The sequence below is a fragment of the Scyliorhinus canicula genome, chromosome 2 (genome assembly GCF_902713615.1).
Source record: "Scyliorhinus canicula chromosome 2, sScyCan1.1, whole genome shotgun sequence".
Taxonomy (NCBI): Eukaryota; Metazoa; Chordata; class Chondrichthyes; order Carcharhiniformes; family Scyliorhinidae; genus Scyliorhinus; species Scyliorhinus canicula.
In genome coordinates this window covers 231,447,073-231,472,983 of record NC_052147.1, presented here as the reverse complement: position 1 = coordinate 231,472,983, position 25,911 = coordinate 231,447,073, and the positions used below count along the sequence as shown (strand labels likewise).

The 25,911-nt window shown below is 49.8% G+C and overlaps 1 protein-coding gene across 4 annotated transcripts in view; it reads left to right on the top strand.

Moving 5' to 3' along the window:
* Positions 1–25,911, top strand: part of lrp2a (low density lipoprotein receptor-related protein 2a) — a 432,071-nt gene that overhangs the window by 282,436 nt on the left and 123,724 nt on the right. For 2 of the 4 annotated variants that reach the window (XM_038789771.1, XM_038789774.1), the window contains 6 exons: positions 951–980; positions 1,912–1,941; positions 2,049–2,291; positions 20,106–20,231; positions 22,171–22,290; positions 22,505–22,636. In XM_038789771.1, coding sequence (XP_038645699.1) covers positions 951–980; positions 1,912–1,941; positions 2,049–2,291; positions 20,106–20,231; positions 22,171–22,290; positions 22,505–22,636 — 681 coding nt within the window. The remainder of the gene's footprint in view (positions 1–950; positions 981–1,911; positions 1,942–2,048; positions 2,292–20,105; positions 20,232–22,170; positions 22,291–22,504; positions 22,637–25,911) is intronic. The other 2 variants (XM_038789772.1, XM_038789773.1) reach the window with 2 other exon arrangements.

The following is a 25,911-nucleotide window of genomic DNA, read 5'->3' as shown; positions in this document are numbered from 1 at the left end:
TGTATAAAATACCTTCTTTGAAGTCACAGGTAGCAAATGGATATGATTTTAGTTTAGAAATGCTAATGGTAATCTTACTTTAGCTGGATAATCCTGTTCCAACCTGGGCCTGTTTCAGCACTCATACAAGCATTGGTAGTTATTGTTAAGTTACGTTGGTTCTTCTATTTTCCCCTTTGCAACTAGTAGCATGGTTAAGACGGAAGACTCATTGGGCTGAAAGCTGGACACAGGGTTCCCGTCCACTGGTGTATACTTGAGGGCAAGCTCCACTGGAGTGGTGGCCATTGTGTAGGTACCTTTGGGGAACAACCAATAGACATGGGGACCCGGACATGAGTCCCTCTACCCTTCCCGGGCCATCAATTTGACAGGTTTCACTTTTTGAGCTAGATAGTCTGCATTGTTACTCCCCCCCCCCCCCCCCCCCCCCACTGCTTCCCCCCCTTCCACCTTGATCATGGGTAAAATTCCATTAGCCCCTTGGCCCAAGAGTGAAATGGCCATTTAAAGCCTCTTCTGCTATTGATAAACTTTAAGCGGGGATGGGGACAGTTAGTCACTCAGAACAGTATTGCTGCCATAGCTCCCAATTTTACAGCCCTCTGACCTTCCATCCCACCTCGGTGTACTGTAGAATTCCAGCCATCATTTGGGAAATGTAAGTTGTCATTCGTGCACTTAGGAATTAAATTTGATCCAGAGGTTACAATTCTGCTGTTGGAATAAAGGAACTAATTTTAGCAACACGTGCACCTCCCTTTCCTGACATATGGAATATCAAATGTAAAAGAACCCTTAGCAGACCTGCAGAGACTATCTGCTCCTCCAGCTAAAGTGGGGCTTTGTAAACCATGAGGTAAACATAAAGCTAAAGCTGAAAAAAATATAAGTATGGTGTACCAAAGAACAAATACACTGAAATAAATATTTTTGCTCTCTCTTTCAAGCAGTCCACGTAGGAGAAAATGCACATAGAGGTATTTGTTACTTGGTTTACAGATAAACATATGTTAATTGATTAATTGATTAACATTTGCTTGTGAATTATGAATAAGACTGTAGAGATTAACTTTTCTTTAAAAAGATGTATAATAACTTCTATTGTAGATACGCTCTAGAATAATATCAAATTAATTTTCTCACAGGACAATGTTAGTTCAGTAAGTGCACTTTGACCTCAGGTTGTGGAATTGAGTGCACCAACCTAAACAAGGGGTGGCACGGTGCACAGTGGTGAGCACTGCTGCCTCACAGCGCCAGGGAACCAATTTCAATTCCAGCCTTGGGTGACTGTCTGTGTGGACTTTGCACTTTCTCCCCATGTCTGCATGGGTTTCCTCCGGGTGCTCCGGTTTCCTCCCACAGTCCAAATAGGTTAAGTGGATTGACCATGCTAAAATTGTCCCGTAATGTTCAAAAATGTGCAGGTTAGGTGGGGTTATGGGTATGGGAGGGGGGTTGGACCTGGATGGGGTGCTCTTTCAGAGGGCCGGTGAAGACGTGATGGGCCAAATGGCCTCCTTCTGAACTGTAGGGATTCTATGGTTCTATGATACATCAGTTCAGTACTGAGGACGTGCTGCATTGTTGGAAATGCTTTTTTTTTCAGTTAGATAATTTAATCCAAGGGCCTGCCAGCTTGAACAGGTAGATGCAACAAATCCCGGAAGGAACGTTTTTAAGAATAGCAGGGATACCCTGGGCAATGACAACAAAAACTGATCATTGATCCTGTTTGTCCAGAGAAGGAGGAAGAAGAGGGAATTCAATCCTAAATTTCAATTGTTATTCTTAGCCATTCAGAATCCAAACCAATAAGTGGTCACCTGCGATATTGTTTATCAAATGCAAAATTGAAAGAAATTAATAAAACCAAATGCAAAACATTTTATTTTATTTTACATGCAGCCTATTTGGAAGCGTTTGTATATGTGGAAGGTAACTTAACAAGATTTTTCTCTTGTGTAAAGGAGAACAATCACTGCACCCTTTGTAAAGTATTTTCTTGTATAGCTTACTTTTTATTATCTCCGTTCTTTTCCTAGCTTTTCATACTTGTCCGCCAACTGCTTTCACTTGTGGAAATGGCCGGTGCACACCATATAGGTATCGCTGTGACCATTACAATGACTGTGGAGACAGCAGTGATGAGGCTGGTTGTTTGTTCCCTACTTGTGATCCCAGTACAGAATTCTCCTGTAATAATGGAAAATGCATCAGCAGTAGCTCTGTCTGCAATGGGGTGAGTGACTGCCATGACAACGGAACTTCGGATGAGAGGAACTGCCGTAAGTACGATGAATTCATTCAGCCTTTCTGGAAAGAAACAGGGTGTTCAAGTAGTCATTGATGCAGCAAAGACTATTAAAGACCTCATGACTTATTTATTCAACTCTCTAAAATGAATGCTGTGTCCCAGAAGTAAGGATTCATGGTTAAAATGAGTGATATGTTCACACATGCAGCAGAAAGTAATTATTGTGAAATTCTAAGGCCCAAAATATCTGATCAGAGTTGGAAACTATGTGCCCAACTCTGATCTAACTGAAAACTATCCACTTAGCTGCACATGTTGAAAAGGCTCTGACTTCCGATGGATCCTGCAATGCAGGAATCCCTCAATGCAGGAATCCTCACAGAGTGCAGCAATGGGAATATGCACAGGAGCCATGCTCTCTTTTCAAGGTACGAGTGTGTTCGTGAGGAATGGGTGAGCGTGTTAGTGGGCACGGGGCTAGTCGCAGCTGAATAGGGTGGCGTGTGGATGAGGGGGGTAGGAGTGTGGTCAGGAGGGGTTGTCAGGTTGGAGGTCAGTCAGACCTGGTCCCAAAGAGTCGTGTGACGGGGTTAGTCAGATCAGCTTCAGTTGTTCAGCGGTAGCAGAGAGAGCAGTAACCAGGGGGCTGTCGGGAAGGTAAGTTTCCCGCTTTAAAAACTTACCTTACAGGAGAAGCGGCCTTTGTTTTTAACTAACTTTTTTTTTCGGAGTTTGTTTTTGTTTCTGAGCAGCAGGAAACCGGAAGTCAGCCGTGGGGATTTCTGGGAAGGTGTGTTGTACCTATATATAAGTTGGGCGGTTGCTAAACTCGAGACACTACATTTGTAGTGTCCCCCACCCTTCCACCTCCTCTAACTTAAGGGGCTGAGTGAATATCAGGTAAGCTCTTCCTTTCTTTTTCTTGTTTTATCTCGAGTTGATGGCAGGGAAGGCAGTACAATGTTCCTCCTGCAGAATGTTTGAGGTGAGGGACGCCATCAGTGTCCCTATTGATTTCACCTGTGGGAAGTGCACCCATCTCCAGCTCCTCAGAAACCGTGTTAGGGAACTGGAGCTGGAGTTGGATGAACTTCGGGTCATTCTGGAGGCAGAGGTGGTCATAGATAGAAGCTTCAGGGATGTAGTTACTCAGAAGAATGAAGATAGATGGGTGACAATGAGAGAGGCTGGGAGGAAGCAGTCAGTACAGGGGTCCCCTGTGGTCGTTACCCTGAGTAACAAGTATACCGCTTTGGATACTGGTGGGGGGGACAACTTACCAGGGGTAAGCCATGGGGTACAGGTCTCTGGCACAGAGTCTGTCCCTGTTGCTCAGAAGGGAAGGGGGAAGAGGAGTAGAGCATTAGTCATTGGAGACGCCATAGTTAGCAGGATAGATAGGAGATTTTGTGGGAATCTCTGCGGTTGGTGTGTTGCCTCCCAGGTGCCAGGGTCCGTGATGTCTTGGATCGTGTTTTCGGGATTCTTAAGGGGGAGGGGGAGCAACCCCAAGTCGTGGTCCACATAGGCACCAACAATATAGGTGGGAAAAGGGATAGGGATGTAAGGCAGGAATTCAGGGAGCTAGGGTGGAAACTTAGAGCTTGAACAAACAGAGTTATTATCTCTGGGTTGTTACCTGTGGCACGTGCTAGCGAGACGAGGAATAGGAAGAGAGAGCAGTTGAACACGTGGCTAAAGGGATGGTGCAGGAGGGAGGGTTTCAGATACCTGGATAATTGGGGCTCATTCTGCGGTAGGCTCATTTTGCTAATGCTCTTCGGGAGGGTTTAAACTAATTCAGTAGGGGATTGGGAACCTGAATTGTAGCTCCAGTATACAGGAGGTTGAGAGTAGTGAGGTCATGAGTAAGGTTTCAAGGTTGCAGCAGGAAGGCTTAAAGTGTGCCTACTTCAACGCCAGGAGTATCCGGAATAAGGTGGGTGAACTTGCAGCATGGGTTGGTACCTGGGACTTCGATGTTGTGGCCATTTCAGAGACATGGCTGGAGCAGGGACAGGACTGGTTGTTGCAGGGTCCGGGGTTTAGATATTTCAGTAAGCTCAGGGGAGGTGGTAAAAGAGGGGGAGGGGTGGCGCTGCTAGTCAAGTACAGTATTACAGTGGCAGAAAGGACGTTTGATGAGGACTCGCCTACTGAGGTAGTATAAGCTGAGGTTTTAAATAGGAAAGGAGTGGTCACCCTGTTGGGAGTTTTCTATAGGCCTCCAAAATGTTCCAGAGATGTAGAGGAAAGGATTGCAAAGATGATTCTGGATAGGAGTGAAAGTAACAGGGTAGTTGTTATGGGGGACTTTAACTTTCCAAATATTGTCTGGAAACACTATAGATCGAGTACTTTAGATGGTACTTTAGATTTTTGTCCAATGGGTGCAGGAGGGTTTCCTGACACAGTATGTAGATAGGCCAACAAGAGACAAGGCCACATTGGATTTGGTACTGGGTAATGAACCAGGACAGGTGTTAGATTTGGAGGTAGGTGAGTGCTTTGGTGATAGTGACCACAATTCAGTTACGTTTCCTTCAGCGATGGAAAGGGATAGGTATATACCGCAGGGCAAGAGTTATAGCTGGGGGAAAGGCAATTATGATGCGATTAGGCAAGACTTAGGATGCATAGGATGGGGAAGGAAACTGCAGGGGATGGGCACAATTGAAATGTGGAGCTCGTTCAAGGACCAGCTACTGCGTGTCCTTGATAAGTATGTACCTGTCAGGCAAGGAGGAAGTGGTCGAGCGAGGTAACTGTGGTTTACTAAAGTAGTTGAATCACTTGTCAAGAGGAAGAAGGAGGCTTATGTAAAGATGAGACGTGAAGGTTCAGTTAGGGAGCTCGAGAGTTACAAGTTAGCTACGAAGGACCTAAAGAGAGAGCTGAGAAGAACCAGGAGGGGACATGAGAAGTCTTTGGCAAGTAGGATCAAGGATAACCCTAAAGCTTTCTATAGGTATGTCAGGAATAAAAGAATGACTAGGGTAAGAGTAGGGCCAGTCAAGGACAGTAGTGGGAGGTTGGGCGTGGAGTCTGAGGAGATAGGAGAGGTGCTAAATCAATATTTTTCATCCGTATTCACGTAGGAAAAAGACAATGTTGTCGAAGAGAATACTCAGTTGCAGGCTACTTGACTAGAAGGGCTTGAGTTTCATAAGGAGGAGGTGTTAGCAATTCTGGAAAGTGTGAAAATAGATAAGTCCCCTGGGTAGGGTGGGATTTATCCTAGGATTCTCTGGGAAGCTAGGGAGGAGATTGCTGAGCCTTTGGCTTTGATCTTTATGTCGTCATTGTCTACAGGAATAGTGCCAGAAGACTGGAGGATAGCAAATGTTATCCCCTTGTTCAAGAAGGGGAGTAGAGACAATCCCAGTAACAATAGACCAGTGAGCCTTACTTCTGTTGTGGAAAGGTTTATCAAGTTTTGGAACGGTTTATCAGAGATAGGATTTATAATCATCTAGAAAGGAATAATTTGATTAGGGATAGTCAACACGGTTTTGTGAAGGGTAGGTCGTGCCTCACAAACCTTATTGAGTTCTTTGAGAAGGTGACCAAACAGGTGGACGGGAGTAAAGCAGTTGATGTGGTGTATATGGATTTCAGTAAAGCGTTTGATAAGGTTCCCCATGGTAGGCTATTTCAGAAAATATGGAGGCATGGGATTCAGGGTGATTTAGCAGTTTGGGTCAGAAATTGGCTCACTGTAAGAAGACAGAGGGTGGTGGTTGATAGGAAATGTTCAGCCTGGAGTTCAGTTACTAGTGGTGTACCACAAGGATCTGTTTTGGGGCCAATGCTTTTTGTCATTTTTATAAATGACCTGGAGGAGGGAGTAGAAGGTTGGGTGAATAAATTTGCAGATGACACTAAAGTTGGTGGAGTTGTGGACAGTGAGGAAGGATGTTGCAGGTTACAGAGGGACATAGATAAGCTGCAGAGCTGGGCTGAGAGGTGGAAAATGGAGTTTAATGCAGAAAAGTGTGAGGTGATTCATTTTGGAAGGAGTAACAGGAAGACAGAGTACTGGGCTAATGGTAAGATTCTTGGTAGTGTGGATGAGCAGAGAGATCTCGGTGTCCATGTACATAGATCCCTGAGAGTTGCCACCCAGGTTGAGAGGGTTGTTAAGAAGGCATACAGTGTGTTAGCTTTTATTGGTAGAGGGATTACATTTCGGAGCCATGAGGTCATGTTGCAACTGTACAAAACTCTGGTGCGGCCGCATTTGGAGTATTGCGTACAGTTCTGGTTGCCGCATGATAGGAAGGATATGGAAGCATTGGAAAGGGTGCAGAGGAGATTTACCAGGATGTTGCCTGGTATGGAGGGAAGATCTTATGAGGAAAGGTTGAGGGACTTAAGGCTGTTTTCGTTAGAGAGAAGAAGGTTAAGAGGTGACTTAATTGAGGCATACAAGATGATCAGAGGATTAGATAGGATGGACAGTGAGAGCTTTTTTCCTCAGATGGTGATGGCTAGCATGAGGGGACATAGCTTTAAATTGAGGGGGATAGATATAGGACAGATGTCAGAGATAGGTTCCTTACTCAGAGAGTAGTAAGGGTGTGGAATGCCCTGCCTGCAACAGTGGTGGACTCGCCGACATTAAGGGCATTTAAATGGTCATTGGTAAACATATGGATGATAAGGGAATAGTGTAGATGAGCTTTAGAGTGGTTTCACAGGTCGGTGCAACATCGAGGGCCGAAGGGCCTGTACTGCGCTGTAATGTTCTATGTTCTATGTTCTAGCTTTGTGGGGGGAAGTTAAGAGTTCAGTGGGATGTCGATTGTGGAGCTAGTCAGGAGGGTCCGGGGGAGTGAGGGGTGTCAGTGCGGGAATCTGCTGGTGGAGGAATGAAAGGTCAGATTGCAGGAGGTTGGGGCCAGGGAAGAGGAGGAATTTGCAGCTAGTCAGATATTCTCAGAGGGAGATGGGCTATCGAGGGGGTCTTGGGGTTAGGAGAGCTTATTCAGTTGGTGAAAGAGGTGCCATCGGTGCCAGTTGGATAGTTCCTCAGGAGTTGGACGAGGATTTTTCAGTCTATCATTTCTTGGATAATTATCCAGGTAAGCACATCAGAACTGTTTGAAGTCTCTGACTGTAACTCAGAGCTGGAGGCATTTTCAGAGGATCACAGGTAGCAAAGGAATTGCTGACCGGAATTTAAACTTCCCAGTCAATCCTATGGGGTCATAGGGCCAGACCTTCCAAAAGAGACCGGAAGATCTGGGCCTGTGTGTTATTGGCTGAGTGCATCAGTGTATGTCAGAGGTAAGTGTATGTCAGACGCCTGTGAGGTAAGTGGGTCGAGTGGAAGCTGAGTAGAGTGGAAACTGAGTAGGGGGCACAGTAATTAGCACTGTTGTCTCACAGTGTCAGGGACCCGGGTTCAATTTGGGCCTTTCGTGACTGTGTGGAGTTTGCATGTTCTCCAGGTGCTTGTTTCTTCCAGGTGCTCCGTTTCCTCCCACAATCCAAAAATGTGCAGGTTAGGTGGATTGGCCATGCTATATTGCCCCTCAGTGTCCAAAGATGTGCAGGCTAGCTCACGGAGAGAGAGCGGGGGTGGGGGAGTGGACCTTGGTAGAGTGCTCTTTCAAATGGTCGCTGTAGACTCAATAGGCCAATTGACCTCCTTCTGCACTGTAGGGTTTCTATGATTCTGTGATAACTAGGTAAGGTGGGTACAGTGGGTGAGTGGGTAAATGGATGGGGGGGGGGGGACTAGTTAGGCCCAGAGTGGTTCTCAGGATTGGGGTTAATTGACTTCCGATGGCGAAGGCAAAGAAAAAAGCAGAAGCTGCGAACGTGCAGACAGACGACCCCACGGGGCGAGGCGGAGGTTCAGGCAAACCAGGAAGCGGAAAAGCTAGTGGGCCGAGCAGCGGAGTAGGAACAGGACGGGGCCACCCCCCCCCCCCCCCCCCCCCCCAACCCCACCCCTGCACATTGGGAAGAATGGAGAAGCATGCTGAAATCGGAAATAGACGCCATAAAGGAGGAGATAAAAACGGAGATGAACGCCATGAGGGAGGCACTCTGGATGTAGCTCCACACAATGATGAAGGAGATGCGGCGGAGACAAAATGCAGCGAACCAGCGATGGCCTGGAAAGGAAGGTGGAGGCGCAGGAGAAAATGATTCAGGAGTTGGAGAGGTCACCTCAGACCAGAGCGGTAGCACGGTAGCATTGTGGATAGCACAAATGCTTCACAGCTCCAGGGTCCCAGGTTCGATTCCCGGCTTGGGTCACTGTCTGTGCGGAGTCTGCACATCCTCCCCGTGTGTGCGTGGGTTTCCTCCGGGTGCTCCGGTTTCCTCCCACAGTCCAAAGATGTGCAGGTTAGGTGGATTGGCCATGATAAATTGCCCTTAGTGTCCAAAATTGCCCTTAATGTTGGGTGGGGTTACTGGGTTATGGGATAGGTGGAGGTGTTGACCTTGGGTAGGGTGCTCGTTCCAAGAGCCGGTGCAGACTCGATAGGCTGAATGGCCTCCTTCTGCACTGTAAATTGTATGTATATGTATGTATGACAGGATGGTAACTCAGGAAACCGAAGTGAAAAGGCTGGTAGCGACCCAGGGGAGCCTAAGAGGGAAAGTGGAGGACCAGGAAAATAGGTCCAGACGGCAGAATGTTAAAATAGTGTGTCTGCCAGAGGGGATGGAGGGTAGAGACCTAATAGGCTACGTCACCCAAATGCTGGGCAAGCTAGTGGGAAGGGAGAAATTTCCAAACCCCCCAGGAATCGACAGGGCGCACAGGTCGCTCTGACCCAGGCCCAAAGCCGGGGAGCAGCCCAGAGCGATTATCATGAAGCTGCACAGGTTCCAAGACAAGGAAAACATCCTAAAGTGGGCCCGGCAGACGGAATTGAGCACATGGGAAGGAAAGATCATAAAGGGTGTACCAGGACATTGGTGCGGACCTGGCCAAAAGAAGGGCTGAATTCAAAGGGCCAAATCAGCACTCTACAAAAGTAATGTGCAGTTTGGGATGTTATTCCCGGCCAAACTCTGGGTAACATTTGAGGGGAAGGAGCTGTTTTTTAACACCCCAGAGGCAGCGTTCGTTAGAGCGAACAAACTGGGGGAGGGACAGCCGCAACGGCCATCATGAAAGCGAAGGGGATGGAAAAGAAAGGAAGAATCGGAACAAAGAGCGGAGGGCATATCGCAAACCGAGACAATAAGATCACAATAAGATCAGAAACTGTACACACGTGTTTGGTATACTGCGCAGGGCTGTGCTAACTCGTTCACGGGCTTGTCCATCTCTCAATGCAATGGGGGGAGTGAAGCAAGGTAAATGAGGGTGAGAAAGGTGGACAGGAGGGTGAGATAAGGGCTAGCAAAAGGAAGGTAAAACAGGACCAGAGCAGGGCAAGTACTGGGAAGGGGGCCACCGAGCTAGCGAGGGCAGGAAGAAAGGAAGAGGGCAAGAAGAAAGGAGGGCCACGGAGCGCTTCCCAGGGGAGAGGGAGCACCTGGCACAAAGAGGGGGGGGGGGGCGGGGAAGAAGGGGGGGAAGAACACGGGAGGGACAGAGCGACAGGGACTATGGGGGGGAGAGGAGTCAGGGGAGAATGCAGAACAAAAGAGAAGCAAAGAGAAGGGTGAGGTAGATAAGCAGCACGAACACAGGCCTCGGCAGGCATGGAGCAGGGTGAGGAACCAAGATGGCGCCACAAACACGGCTTCAGGGCGAAGGGAGACCCTGGAGTGCAGGGGCGCAGCCACGTGGTGTACAAATAGCTGGCGGCCATGTTGGGTGCATCCTGGACAAAAGGAAACCCCGGAGCCCTGGGGCCCGACCTCATGGCAAGAGCGGCTACCATGGCCATTTTGGACGGACCCCTAACGAAGGGAAACCCTGGAGTCCAGGTGCGCGTTCACCAGGTAAGTGTGGGTGATCCCGCAGGACCGGGGGCTCGAAAACCCCCCACCAGGATTGTTACCCGGAACTTAAGGGGACTCAACGGCCCGGTGAAAAGATCCAGAGTCTTCACCCACCTAAGAAGCCTAAAAGCAGACATGATCTACCTACAAGAGACGCACCTGAGGGAGAAGGACCGACTGCTGGTACGAAAGGGCTGGGTGGGACAGACATACCACTCATTCTATGGGACGAGTGCTGGGGGAGCGTAGCAATATTAATTAGTAAGAGGACGAGGTTCACGGAAACCAAGACAGTTACGGACCCAGGGGGACGGTACGTCATGGTCAGTGGTGTCCTGGATGGGCCACCTGTCATACTGGTAAATGTGTATGCTCCCAACTGGGACAACTCAGAATTCATAAAGAAGACCATGGCAGAAATCCCCGACCTTGACACACACTGACTGATCATGGGAGGCAACTTCAACTGTATACAGGACCCACTGACCGACCGATCAAACCCCAGAGCAGGGAAAAAGACTGGAATGGCTAGGGAACTAGGAGCATTTATGGAGCAGATGGGGGCAGTGGACCCATGGAGGTTCCTGCACCCGGGAGAGAAGGAATTTTCATACTTCTCACAAGTACACAAGGTACACACCCGTATCGACTTCTTTGCAGTGGGGAAATCGGTGCTTCCAGGGATCACGGGAACGGAGTACTCCGCGATAGTTACCTCTGACCAGGCAGGCACAGAGCCCCATATGGAGGCTGGACATGGACCATAGAGCTGCTGGCAGAGAGATAAAAGCTGCAAATGGACTTTAACCTGCCATCCACTAGGAAAGCAGTGTTCCAACTCTGCCAGACACTGGGGACCTTCTACGAACACGGAGACAAGGCTGGCTGCCTATTGGCTCACCAGCTGAGAAAGCAGGCAGCCACTAGGGAAATAGCGCAGGTAAAGGATAGCAGAGGCAGACTGGTAACAGAACCAAAGGAGATCAATCGGGCATTTGAGACCTTCTACCGGGGACTGTATGCCTCTGAGCACCCCAACGGGAGCGCGGGTATGAAACAGTTCCTAGACGCACTGGAACTACCAGTTGTGGGGGAAGACAGACGAGGGGAGCTGGAAGCACCAATAGACCTGGGAGAAATCATGGAGAGCATCAGCTCCATGCAGGCGGGGAAGGCACCGGGACCCGATGGGTTCCCGGCAGACTTCTACAAAAAATTTGCACCAGTCCTAGCCCCATACTTAAGGGACATGTTCGCGGACTCACTAGCAAGGGGCATCCTGCCCCCCCACTCTAGCACAGGCCACAATCTCACTAATACCCAGAAAATATAAAGACCTGACGGAATGTGGATCATACAGACCCATTTCACTGCTGAACGTGGATGCGAAAATACTCGCAAAGGTCCCGGCCGAAAGGCTGGAGGGCTGTGTACCAGAGGTGGTCGCAGAGGACCAAACGGGCTTTATCAAGGGTAGGCAGCTTATAGCAAACATCAGCGGCTGCTGAACGTAACAATGACCCCCTCGGGGGAGAGAACACCAGAGGTGATCGTCTCCCTGGACGCAGAAAAGGCCTTCAATAGAGTCGAATGGAACTACCGCCTCGAGGTACTGGAAAGGTTTGGGCTAGGAGTGGGGTTCACTGCCTGGGTGAGGCTCCTGTACAACGCTCCCAAAGCGAGCGTCCGAACTAACACCACCAGCTCTGAATACTTCCAGCTGCAGAGAGGAACAAGAGAGGGCTGCCCCCTGTCCCCACTCTTCAAAGGAGGCTTGGCCTTACCAAACCTACAATATTATCACTGGGCAGCAACGGCAGAAAGAGTGAGGGGATGGGTACAACAACCCAACAAACATTGGGTAAGAAGAATGGAGGAGGCATCCTGTAAAGGAACGACCCTCCGGGCCCTGGCCACAGCAGCACTCCCATCCTCCTCAACAAGATACACAACGTGCCCTGTGGTAGCGGCCACGCTGTGAACATGGACCCAGCTGAGACAACACTTCGGGATAGCCAAAATGTCCCCCATGGCTCCCATATACAGCAATCACAAATTCCCCTCAGCCATGCTGGATACCACCTTCAAAAGATGGAGGCGGGACGGGGGCACGACGGTCGGGGACTTCTACATAGGGCACAGACTGGCGACACTAGGTGAACCGACGAAGAAATGGAGGCTAGCAAAAGGATAGGAAATGAGACACCTCCAAATAAAACACTGGGGCTGGTTTAGCACAGGGCTAAATTTCTGGCTTTGAAAGCAGACCAAGGCAGGCCAGCAGCACGGTTCAATTCCTGTACCAGCCTTCCCGAACAGGCGCCGGAATGTGGCGACTAGGGGCTTTTCACAGCAACTTCATTTGAAGCCCACTTGTGACAATAATCGATTTTCATTTCATTTTTAAATTCATTTCCTCCGCAAAGAGACAGTAGGGTATCCCAGGGCCCCAGAAACCACACTACTAGAGGACCTGATAGGCACAAGCAACGAGAAGGGGGGGCTATGTGGGAAAATATACAGACAGCTATTGGACAGAGCCCGGACTCCACTGGACGGGACCAGACAGAAATGGGAGGACGAACTGGAGACAGAGGTAGGATGGGGATTCGGGAGCGAAGCACTGAACAGGGCTAACTCCACCTCCTCCTGCGCAAGGCTAAGCCTAATGCAGCTCAAATGCATTGACTCAAAAGTGATGCACAGAGTGCACCTGACCAGAACCAGAATGAGCAGGTTCTTCTCGGAGGTTGAGGACAAATGTGAGCGGTGCCAGAGGGGCCCAGCCAACCACACCCACATGTTTTGGGTTTGCCCCACGCTTGCTGGGTTGTGGACAGCCTTCTCCGAGGCAATGCCCAAGGTTGTGGGGGTGAGGGTGAAGCCATGCCCTGTAGTGGCAATCTTCGGGGTATCAGAGTAGCCAAATTTACACATGGGGAAGGGGAGCCAACGCCCGTGCTTTCGCTTCCCTAATCACACACCGGAGAATCCTGCTCGGCTGGCGATCGGCAGCACCACCCACAGTTGCAGACTGACTCGCTGACCTTTTGGAATTTCTCCACCTGGAGAAGATTAAGTACGCAACCCGAGGGTCTGAGGAAGGCTTCCTGGATACTTGGGGGCAAGTTGTCGGCCTGTTCCAAAACCTGTTCGAGGCCAGCAACGAGGAGTAACCTAATAAGAATTTTTTTTTAAACGCTAAGATAGATGAGGTACCAAAAGACTGCGCAACCCTGGGGGGAGAGGGAGAGGCAAAGGGAAAATGGGGAAACCACGAGAGATTGGGGGGGGGGGGGCAACCCCCCCTTTTTTTTCATCCTGTCCGGAAAATAAAAGAAAAGCACAGCCGAAGCCAAGTTGGGGGGGGGGGGGGGGACAACGGGGAAGAGGAGGAACCATAGATCAATCCAGAGGGCAACAAAATGCACATAGGGTCAGTTAAACGAAGGACAAACTGAGCCTTTCTGTATAATAAAGTAAATTAGTGTGGGCGAGAAAAATGTGATGTGTATATACACAGCTGTTCATAAATATGGGAAATGCCAATTAAAAGACTTTTTAAAAAAAGGATTGGGGCTAATCAGGTCTTATTGAGGGTCACATGGTGGCAATAAGCCGGCTAGTGGAGGGGCGGGGCGTCAGGTGGTCGCCGTTGGCAAGATCCAGTAGGTGAGTGTTGAGGGTCAGGATCTGGTGGTGGAGGTTCTCAGGTTGGGTTTGAGGAGTTGGGGTGGAGGCTGGTAGTCAGGGTTACTCAGGTCAGGTCAGACGGTGAGTCACGGGCAAGGGGGTTTGGGGGATGGAGGGTTAGTTGGGGGTCAAGGTTGGGAAGTAGCAGGGAAGGAGGAGGGCAGTAGTGATTTTTTTTCTGTTCCTGTATATCAATGGCACAGATGACGCAGTTGAAAACTATGGGCTGGACTCTCTGACTTTGAGACTATGTCCGGAGCATGTGTCTAGTCTTGCGACCAAAAAAATCAGCGCCGCTCCTGCACCAATGCTCCGCCTGGTGGGGGACTACCAGCCGTGCTATGTAAAGCCCCTTTACCTGCAGATACGGACAGGAAATTGGCGGGTCCGTGGAAGCGCATGCGCACAGCGGCGACCTGTGGCGGTCACGCCGTACAACACTGCGCGCGGACCCAGCCTGCCAGATAGTGCCCCCCTGTAACCCTCTCTCCATCCCTGGACCACTCCCCCCAGCCCCAGCTGAAGCCCCCACCCCGACCAACAGATTGGATCTCCCTCCCCTGACTGTGGCGCAGCTGGACACAGTCCACAGCCGCCACGTGAGGTTGACGAAACCTCACAGCACTCACACCCCCGCCGTCGGGAAGTTGGCCCATCAGGGGAGGAGCATCGGTGGAGGGCCTTCAAGTGACGTCCTGAGGCCGTCCCAATGGCGTGCAGCGTATTCACCGATGATGCCGTTTTGGAGGGGGCTGAGCATCTGAAAAACGGTGCTTTCCCAGATTTCGACGTCAAGACAGATTCTTGGCCAATCGCGAATGCAGTTTCACTGTCGGCAATTGGAGAATCCAGCCCGATGTCTTTGATAGAGCGTGAAATAGCCAGACATCATGTAGACTGTTGCACACTTGCCTGACACTTGGCATTCCCAAGGTGTCCTTGGTGAATCTTCTGGAGGATTTCCAGACAGAGAGTCCGTGGTACTACTAATCACAGGTCATAGACGAAGAGGTCATGCATTATGCTAACAAGGTTACGTTGTTCAAAATATTTGCTCAGGACAGGGTAACTCGGAATATACAATGGCCATCCAATCGGGCAGCATGTGCGAATCTGCATACATGCTCCATCTTGTCTATGAGCCAATCAACTCTACAACTTCCACTATGGTGCTGGCAAGTATTGAGTGGTTAGGGCTGTGACGGCCTCAACTTCCTCAATGAAAGTCTTATTTTTTGTTATGGGTCATTGGTGAGTATCCATGACAGAGTGTTGGCTGTGGTCTGGTTTTACCCTGCACATACTCCGCAATAGCGTCATCTCGCATGAGCCTAAATTTGAATCTTTGGATTCAGGGTGAGATCTTCATGATTTCCTTGTTGCTCAACTAAGTTACCAATGGTTTGTGATCAGTTTCAATCTTGCTCTGTAGGCTCAAGACATAATCAGAAAAAACTTCACATGGCCAGGTCACTGTAAGAGTGTCTTTTCCTCGAATAGCGTAATGCTGTTCTCAGACTGCACAGAATGCCTCCAGTGCAGAAGGTGGCCATTTCGCCCATTGAGTATGCGCAGACTCTCTGAAAGAGAACGCTATCTAGGCCACTCCTCCGCAACCTCATTTAACCACTGGACATTAAGGGACAATTTAGCCAAATCACCTAACCTGCACATCTGGGAGGAGACCAGAGCACCCGGAGGAAACCCACGCAGACACGGGGAGAACGTGCAGACTCCACACAGTCACACAAGGCCAGAATGGAACCCGCTTCCCTGGGGCTGTGCTAACCACTGTGCTACCGTGCGATCTCGGTTAAGGACCTTGATGCATAATAGACAGATCATCCCACGCCATTGCTCTGGACTTGGAATAACACTGCTCCCTGTCCGGTTGCTGATACATCCACCACTACAATAGTTGGATGTTCGGGATCATAGTGAACTGGGATCCCCAAAGATATCAGCATAGTTTTTATTTGTTCAAATAATTGTTATTGGTGCACAGTACAGCACTGCACCTAGTTTTGTTGCATGAGTTGTCTTGGATGTACATTTACTTGGGCTAAGTGAGGTAGGAATTTTCCCAGTTGGTTCACCAAACCTATAGACCTTAACAATTTGATGCTATTTCTGGGCAGCGGGAATTCTTTATGGCTTCTGTTTTCTGTAGGTCTGCCATTATTCCAGTTGCCTGCATAATATGGCCTCGGAATTTGATTGTGGTTTGGAAAAACATATATTTTTTTAATAAACAATTTTATTGAGGCATTTTGGCATAGTAAACAGCAACAGTACAGAACAGTGTGCAAAGAACAATCAACATAGTGCAAAAACCAGCTCCAATCCCACAAGGACCTGCCTAATTAACCCCCTAATCTACGTTGCCCTAACTCCCGCTCCCGCTCCCTCCCCCTGCTGACAATTAATTTTCCACGAAGATAAATGGTTGCCACCTCCGGGCGAACTCCAGGCCACATCCGGGCGAACTCTGACAGTGACCCTCTCAGAGTGAACTTAATTTTCTCCAGTCCGAGAAAGCTCGCCATATCCGCCAGGCCTCCGACTTCGGGGGCTTTGATTCCCTCCATGCCAGCAGTATTCATTGCCGGGCTACCAGGGAAGCAAAGACCAGAACTTCGGCCTACCTCTCCTCCTGGACTCCCGGGTCCTCCGAAACCCCAAAAATTGCCACCTCTGGACTCATCACCACCCTTGTTTTCAGTATCTGGGACATAATGTCCGCGAATCCCTGCCAGTACCGCCTGAGTTTGGGATATGCCCAGAACAGGTGGCCATGGTTCGCTGGTCCTCCCGCACATCTGGTGCATCTGTCCTCCAATCCAAAGAACTTACTCTTCCGGGCCACTGTCATGTGGGCCCTGTGGACGACCTTGAATTGGATCAGGCTGAGCCTAGCCCATGTTGTGGCCACGTTTACCCTACTCAAAGCCTCTGCCCATAAGCCCTCTTCTATCTCACCTCCGAGCTCCTCTTCCCACTTAAGCTTCAGCTCCACGGTCTGTGTCTCCTCTGCCCCCATAAGTTCTTTATATATATCCAAGACCCTCCCCTCCCCCACTCCCCCACCCATCCACTGGACACTACCTTGTCCTGGATCCCCCTAAGTGGCAGGGGTGGGAAGGATGGAATCTGTCTGCGTAGAAAGTCCCGCACCTGCAAGTACCTGAAATCATTCCCTCTTGCCAGCCCAAATTTCTCCTCCAGCGCCCTCATGCTCGGGAAGCTCCCTTCTAAGAACTGATCCCCCATCCTCTCGATCACAGCCCTCCGCCATATTCGGAACCCACTGTCCATATTCCCCGGGGAAAACCAGTGATTATCGCAAATTGGGGGCCAAACCGATGCTCTCACTTCCCCCATGTGCCTCCTCCATTGGCCCCAGAACTGCAAAGTCGCCACCACTATAGGCTGGTGGAGTACTGTGCCGGCGAGAGCGGCAGGGGCGTCGTAACCAGGGCTGCCAAACTGGTGTCCCTACACGATGTGGCCTCCATCCGCCCCCAAACCGACCCCACACCCACCATCCATTTCCTTATCATAGCTATGTTGGCCAACCAGTAGTAATTACTAAAGTTTGGCAACGCCAGCCCCCCTTCCCCTCGGCTCCTCTCGAGCATCACCCTCTTCACCCGCAGGGACTTTCCCGCCCACACATATTCCATAATCATTTTATTGACCCTCTTAAAAAAGGACCGCGGAATGAAAATGGGGAGACACTGGAATACGAACAGGAATCTCGGGAGGATCGTCATTTTCACCGTCTGCACTCTCCCCGCTAGAGATAGTGGGATCGCATCCCACCTCTGAAACTCGACCCTCATTTGCTCCACCAACCGGGATAAGTTCAACTTGTGCAACTGACCCCAGTCTCACGCCACCTGTATCCCTAAGTACCTGAAACTGTTCCCTACTAACCTAAATGGCATCCCCTTCAGCCGACCCTCCTGGCCCCTCGCCTGGAGGACAAACAATTCACTCTTTGCCATGTTCAGTTATACCCCGAGAACCGGCCGAATTCCCTCAAGATTCCCATGAATCCATCCATCCCAGCCACTGGATCCGTGATGTATAAGAGCAGGTCGTCGGCGTATAACGAGGCTCTGTGTTCCACATCCCCCCCGTACCAGCCCGTTCCAGCCTCTTGAAGTTCTCAGAGCAATTTCCAGCAGCTCTATTGCTAGCGCAAACAGCAGTGGGGAGAGAGGGCACCCCTGCCTTGTCCCTTGGTACAGTCTAAAGTAGCCAGACATCGTCCTATTTGTCCGTACACAAGCCTCCGAAGCCCGGTACAGCAGCCTAACCCAGTCGATAATACCCCCCCCGAACCCAAATTGTCCCAACACCTCCCGTAAGTAGTCCCACCCAACCCGGTCAAAAGCCTTTTTGGCATCCATTGCCACGACTACCTCTACCTCCCTACTCTCCGGGGGCATCATGATCACATTTAGCAGCCTTCTTAGGTTGGCCACCAGCTGCCTACCCTTGACGAACCCAGTTTGGTCTTCCATAATAACGTCCGGCACATTCCTCAATCCTAGAAGCTAAAACCTTGGCCAGTAATTTTGCATCTACATTGAGCAGAGAGATCGGCCTATAGGACCCACATGCCTCTGGGTCTTTGTCCCGTTGCAGTATCAGGGAGATGGTGGCCTGTGACATCATCGGGGGTAAAACCCCTCTGTCTCTTGCCTCATTAAAAACCCTAACCAGCAGCGGCCCCACTATCTCACAGAACTTTTTATAGAACTCCACCGGATACCCATCCAGCCCCGGGGTTTTACCCGATCGCATGGCTCTCAAGCCCTTCAATATTTCTTCGGCCCTAACCGGGGCCCCCAGCCCGTCTACCAACCCCCTACCCACTTTTGGGAAGGTCAGTCCGTCCAAAAAGCGCCTCATCCCCTCCGGCCCCGCGGGGTGTTCCGAGGTATAAAGCTTAGTGTAGAATTCCCTAAACACCTTGTTCAGTCCTGCCGGATCCCCTACCAAGTCGTTCCCCCCCCCCCCCCCCCCCCCCCCCCCCCACCCCCGCAGACTACCTTCCCTATTTCCCTGGCCGCCTCCCTCTTCCTCAATTGCCGTGCAAGCATTCTACTGGCTTTCTCCCCATGCTCATAAATCGCGCCCCTCGCCTTCCTTAGCTGCTCCACAGCCTTACCTGTGGACAACATCCCAAACTCAGTCTGTAGCCTTCGTCTGCCCTCGGGGTCTCCACGTACCTCCTGTCTATCTGCAAAATCTCCTTTACCAGTCGGTCCGTTTCTGCCCTGTCTGTCCTGTCCCTATGGGCTCGGATTGAGATCAGCTCCCCTCTCACAACTGCCTTCAACGCCTCCCAGAGCACCGCAGCTGAGACTTTTCCTGTGTCATTGAGCTGCAGGTAGTTTTGCATACATTTCTTCACCCTCTCACTCACCTCCTCGTCCGCCAGCAGTCCAACCTCTAACCTCCATTGTGGGCGCTGAAAGCTTTCCTTACAAACCTGCCGATCCACCCAATGTGGAGCATGGTCCGAATTAGTAATCGCCGAATATTCTACGTCCGTCACCCCCGCCAGCAAATCCCTGCTCATGATGAAAAAATCAATTCGGGAATACACCTTATGAACATGTGAATAGAACGAAAACTCCTTCCCTGTCGGCCGACTAGCCCTCCATCGGTCAAACCCCCCCCCCCCCCATTTGCTCCATGAACCCCCTCAGTTCCTTTGCCATTGCCTGCACCCTACCCGTTTTTGAACATGACAGGTCCAGGCCGGGGTCAAGGACTGTGTTAAAATCACCTCCCATAATCAGCTTGTGTGAGTCCAGGTCAGGTATCTTCCCCAGCAGTCTCTTTATAAAATCCACATCATCCCAATTTGGGGCATATACATTGACCATTTTTTCGATCAATCCATACATCTCTGAATATAATAGTGTATTTAAAAAAAAGGCTTACATTACACCCAATTTTCCAATCCATAAAAGGAATGGAATCTTACAAGTGTTACTCTCTGCTGCCAGATTGAGGATTTGCGAAGTCGGTTTCCGTTTTGAAAGCTTAGATGCTATTTCAGTTAAATACACAGATTAAGCCAAAGACAAAATTATTCAGTTTTGAAACAGATTTGTCAGATTCATGAATACTGCTAATGATTCACAACATCATGCGTACAATTATTTTTTATAAAGATGTTTCACCAAACTGCTTTTTCCCCAACGCTTGCCTGTAGCTGATCGGACCTGCCAGTCTGGCTATGCAAAATGTCAAACAACCAACATCTGTATTCCTCGCACTTATCTTTGTGATGGAGATAATGATTGTGGTGATATGAGCGACGAGAGCGCCACCCACTGTGGTATGTATTCTGTATATATACAGAGACCGTAGCTATACACTTAGTAATTTCTGCTCAGATTGTTGACTCATACGTTATTTAATGCACTAATATTTTGGTTAACTGTTGTGTAAAAGTTTTTAATCATAAACTGAATATTGCATCTAAATGTTACCATGCTAAAAGGGCACACTTAGTAGTGGATTGATTAAATGCACCTTGGGCAGAATCCTCTGACCCGCCGCAGGGTCGGGGAATCGCCCGGGGCCTTTGTAAATCCCGCCTCCGCCGTGGCCGGAATTCTCCGCCACCCGTGAATCGGCGGGGGCGGGAATCGCGTCGGTCGGCGGGCCCCCCGTGGCGATTCTCCGACCCGCAATGGGCCGAAGTCCCGCCGCTGTCAGGCCTCTCCCGCCGACGTGGTTTAAACCACCTCTGTGCCGGTGGGAGCAGGCGGCCCGAGCGGGCCCCAGGGTCCTGGAGGGGGCATGGAGCGATCGGACCCCGGGGGATGCCCCCCGATGGCCTGGCCCGCGATCGGGGCCCACCGATCAGCGGGCGGGCCTGCCTGTGCCGTGGGGGCACTCTTTTTCTTCCGCCGCCTCCACCATGGCAGAGGCGGGAGAGACCCCCTCCACCCCGCCGATCGGCATGGCGCCAAAGGCTGTTGCCGCCAGTCGGCGGAGCGGGAGCCACTCCGGCGCAGGCCTAGCCCCTAAAGGTACGGTTCTCTGCACCTTTGGTAGGCCCGACGGCGGAATGATTGGGCCACTCCGCTACGCCAGGACCCCCCCGCCCTGCCGGATAGGGGAGAATTTCGCCCCTTGTGTTTACTTAGTACTTGAGCACTATCAATTCAGTTTTGTTTTCAATGCACAAATTGCAATAGGATAAGGAACACAGTGCGAAACATAATGCAGTCTTTAGTACAATGAAAGTGTGCATTGCTTAAAAACTCAAATGTTAGTTCAGTACAAAACAGTGTGCAAATGGTTTCTGGTTAAATTTAATCTAATCTTTACCTCCAGGTTTCAAGGGATGGCTAGATTTTTATATGAAGCAAAGAACGTTTGCTCCAACACATAAGGCATTATACAACCATTGGATAAAAGCACAGAGAATGCAGTCTTTGTACTTTTGATTTTTGTCCTCTATACCATGCAAAACAAATGCATTGACAAATCTTACACACGTGGAGCATATTGAGATTTAAGAGAGGTGTTTAAAATCATGAAGCATTTTGATGAAACAAACACAAAAACAAATTTCCACTGTATGTTGTGTCCTAAAGAGAGCAAAGTTTAGATCATCAAATGAGCAAATGGAAAATTTGGAAAAATAATTATACGCCGATGATTTCAAGACATAAAATGTCCTACCTGAAACTGTGGCAGAATCCATGATAGAAGGCAATTGGCAAATATTTGGAGGGGGTAAAATAGGTATGGCACAGGGGATTGAAACTAAGCAAACATTTTTTCAGAGAGCACCGCTGATACGAATAGACATAATTGCTCCCTACTATTTAGTAAAATGCTATGATGATGCAAATAGGCATCCTTGGAAATGCCATCTCCTATTCAGCTATTATTATGAATAACTGCTCTCAGTGAATGGATAGTAGGTGGATTATAGAACTTACCTCTATCATTCTTATTCCCAAACAAATATATTTACAAAGCTGAGATGACACCATTTCCAAATGACAAATAAATTAGGTTTCATCGAATGTAATGTCCTGTCTTCCTATTTCTCGCTATCAGTTTCCAATATGCCAGTCAGATTGTTCACATCCTCTTCCCTCTGTAGCCAGCAACACTGCAATTTTTGATATCTCTCACCTCTTACAATTTCTTCAGTGATACAAGGAACAATTGAGTAAAATTTTCTCCCTAATTGTATACCACTATGAAGAATTTGGCTTGCTGGTGTAAGTTTGAACTTTTTGATTGAATTTTAGCCACTGGAACTTGTGCAGAGAATGAGTTCCGCTGCTCATCTGGGCGCTGTATCCCATCACACTGGTACTGTGATAGTGGAATGGATTGTACTGATGGGTCTGATGAACCATCTACTTGTAGTAAGTATGATGCATAATTAAATACTGTTGAGTCACTGACATTACTTGACTTTATGCCTCATTTTATTTTGCTCACTAACTTTCAGAAGAAACATCCACAAAGAACAGTTAAAAAGTATGCATATAGCTATGTCTTTTGGATTGGAATTATTGTGACTCCAAAGACTGTGTATTTGTACATTTTCATGCTTTGTCTGCTATGTTATCTTTCTAGTTCTCATAGAGCGCACTTGTTCAACTCAACAGTTCCTGTGTGATAATAGCAGATGTATCCCCTCAACCTGGGTCTGTGATGGCGACAATGATTGCGGGGACATGAGTGATGAAGCTCTGAGACATAGCTGTGGTAGGTGTCACCAATGGAGTAATTGCATTCCATTCACTCATTCGTAAACTCTATTTCATGGAATCATAGAAATTTGCAGCACAGAAGGAGGTCAACCAAGAAGTAGCTATGCCGTCTAATCCCACTTTTCAACTCTTGATCCGTAACTTTGTCGGTTAAGCCCCTTCAAGTGCACATCCAAGTATATACTTTTTAATGTTATGTGGGTTTTTGCAGTATGCTCTAAATCATTACCACTCTTGAATCCACTCTCTGCCTCTTACCAATTACCCTCAATGTTTCGTCACTGGTTATGTCACCCTCAACCAAAGTGGATAGGGCCTTCCTAACCATTCCATCTGGACCCCTCATAATTTTATACACTTGAATCATGGCTCTTCTCATCACTGTTCTCCCTCCCATCCCCCAACTCACCTGCTAGCCCCCCGACTCTTCCAAGTGTCAATCTCTGATTTCAACTCATCCACCTTATTCCCTCGAGCTTTAGCATTGAACTATCTGACATCTAGCCCTGACAAGCTCCCCCCTTGTCTATTTTCTAGCTTTTGTTTCATCTGCCTATCAGCAACGTTTATTAATTTTCAGTCTACCATTTGCAACTTTTTACCTTCTCCCTTCTGAATCTACTCTCAAGTCCCCAAATCCCTGCCAAGATTGTTAAACCCTCTCCAACAGTACTATTAAAACACCCTGTGAGTATATTTGTTCCAGACTGCGATTCTCCATTTGGGAGATGATGGGTAGGATTCTCCGTTCCGTCAGCTACATGTTCCTCGGTGGCGCGCCCTTGCCAGCAGCGGGATTCTCCGTTCCCGCCACGTGCCTATGTTCGCCCGCCGGGGTGGAATAGCTCCTGGTGTGCTGGCACTAGGAGTGGCAGCCAGGAGCAATTCACTATGCCTTGCCATGCAAATTTATGCACGGCGGGGAGCTCCTGGTATTCCATTCTGAATCCTGCTGATGGGCCGCCATTTTGAACGGCCGGCCTGATTCTGAGTTCCGGTCACTGGCCCCCCTCCGCCCCCTCCACCCTCTCCTCTGCTGACAGTAGGGGCATCATCACCACCCCACCCCCACATCCACAGGAATTGTTGGGTCATCCCCCCGCACAGCATGCACACATGAGGGTGACCTGACCACCCCATCAGACACACTTTTCAGAGACCCTGTCCATATCAAAGATCCCCCAAATCAGAGATCCCCAATATCAGAGATACCCATATCAGAGACCCTCCACCTCATATATGACCCCCCCCCCCCCCCAAACAGCCATTCCTGACTGGATGCTAAAGAGCAATCCAGGCAGAATCAGAATCACTGACTTTTCCCTTATACCTGATGCCTCAGAGAGAAGTGTAGGAAGCAGCTGTTACTTGATAGAAAGCCAAAACACATCACAAGGCTTTAAACCCTCTCCGATTGTTTGATCTGTGAGGTTTTTATTCACTTTTAAAGAGAAATAGCTTTTAGTTGGCTGTAATTGACAGAGTAATAGCTTCTAGAAGTCAGGGGCGGGGTTCTCTGATCCTGAGGCTAAGTGTTGACGCTGTCGTAAATGCCATAGCATTTTAGCACGGCGTCAACAGCTCCCCAGGAGCAGCGATTCTAGGCCCGCAATCAGGGGGAACCGTTTGGCGGGCATGCAATCTTGGGGGGCCCCTATGTTGTGTGAGAAACTATGTGTGAGAAACATTGGGACAAGTGACATTGTCTGAATGAGCTGACATCACGCTATGTTTTTCTGTTTCGACTGAGTTTGTTACCTGAATGTAACTTTCCACCCCGCCTCATCAATTTAATTTAGGTAAAACCGATCCACGGTAAGCTCAATACAGTAAAAGTCAAGCGATTTGAGCGAGCTCTGCTTTTTTACAGCATTTATGATCTGGGTTTTTGAACGGAGTGAGAATTTTTCATTTGTTCTACAGGAGGTCAGCACAGCACTGGAGCGACCGACGCCACTCCAGCTGCCGATACTGGCGTCAAATGGGCGCCGCGGGTCTGCGCATATATGCTGCGACCGGCGCGAATGCGCGCATGCGCTGTAGCTCCCTTCTCCGCGCTGGCCCCGACGCAACATGGCATAGGGCTGCAGGGGCCGGCGCGGAGCAAAAGAGGCCCCCACCACGAGTGGCTGACCGGCTGATCGGTAGGCCCCGATTGTGAGCCAGGCCACGGTGGAGGACCCCCCCCCCCCACCCCGGCGTCGGAACACCCCCTCCTCCCCCTCCACCAGGCCACCCCCTGCAGAATGGAAGCTGAGGTCCCGCTGGGTAAGACCAGATGTGAACAGCGCCAGCATTACTCGGGCTTTTTTGGGCGGCCACCGGCCCATCCCGGGTGGAGAATCGCCAGAGGGGAGGCGCGTAGAGCAGCCCCCAACCGGCACCGACTGTGCCGGCGCCAATGGTGCTGATTCTCCGCTCACTGGAATTCTCTGAAAATGGGGCTATGTCCCCACGCCCGCGAGAAAACAGGCGCGAATCACTCTGGATTTTCTTGGAGAAAGTCCAGAGCGATTATCTGTTTTGAAGGTGTCTTGCAGGGCGCCGGAGTACTCCACAAAGGTCCGGCTGCCGATACGGGGCCTTGCACATCAGGCATGCACGCGTAGGCCATCTGTGGCCCCGCACAGCAAAACGGCCCCTAACATAGGCCCCCCCCCCCCCCCATGATCGCGCACCCGCCAAACGGTGCCCCCTGATCACGGGCCTAGCCATCCTGGAGGCTCCCCCCGGTGACAGATCTCCCCGCCCCCCCACCAGGGCGGCCACATACTGAGTCCGTAGCCGCCACTCCGAGCTCCCGCCGGGTGGAAGCATGAGTGAAAAATGCTGGCGGGAACTTGGCCAGATGCCGGCTGAGAATCGCCGCGGGGGCCTCTTTCGATGGCCCTCAACCGGTGCTGCATTGACCGTGCACGCACAGCTGGCGGCGATTCTCCGGTCCGCGGAAAATCGCGGGAAGGCATCAGACCCGATCGCCCTATCTGACGCCCTATTCTTCAGTGCGGAGGCTCGGAGAATCCCGCCCGTGAAGTTCTCTCTTTTGCACAATCTCTACTGCCACATATTCTTCAGCTCTATCTTCCCATTTCTACACTCACCAGCACAAAGGATCAGGAGTAATCAGGACAGAATGATCTTTGAGCTTCTGCATTTCAAACTATCTCGTAGCTCCTTAAACCCTGCCTTTAGGCCTCATCTTTTGTCCTATGTCATTGATACTGATATAGACCACAACCTCTGCTTGTTCACCTTCCCACCTCAGTGTTC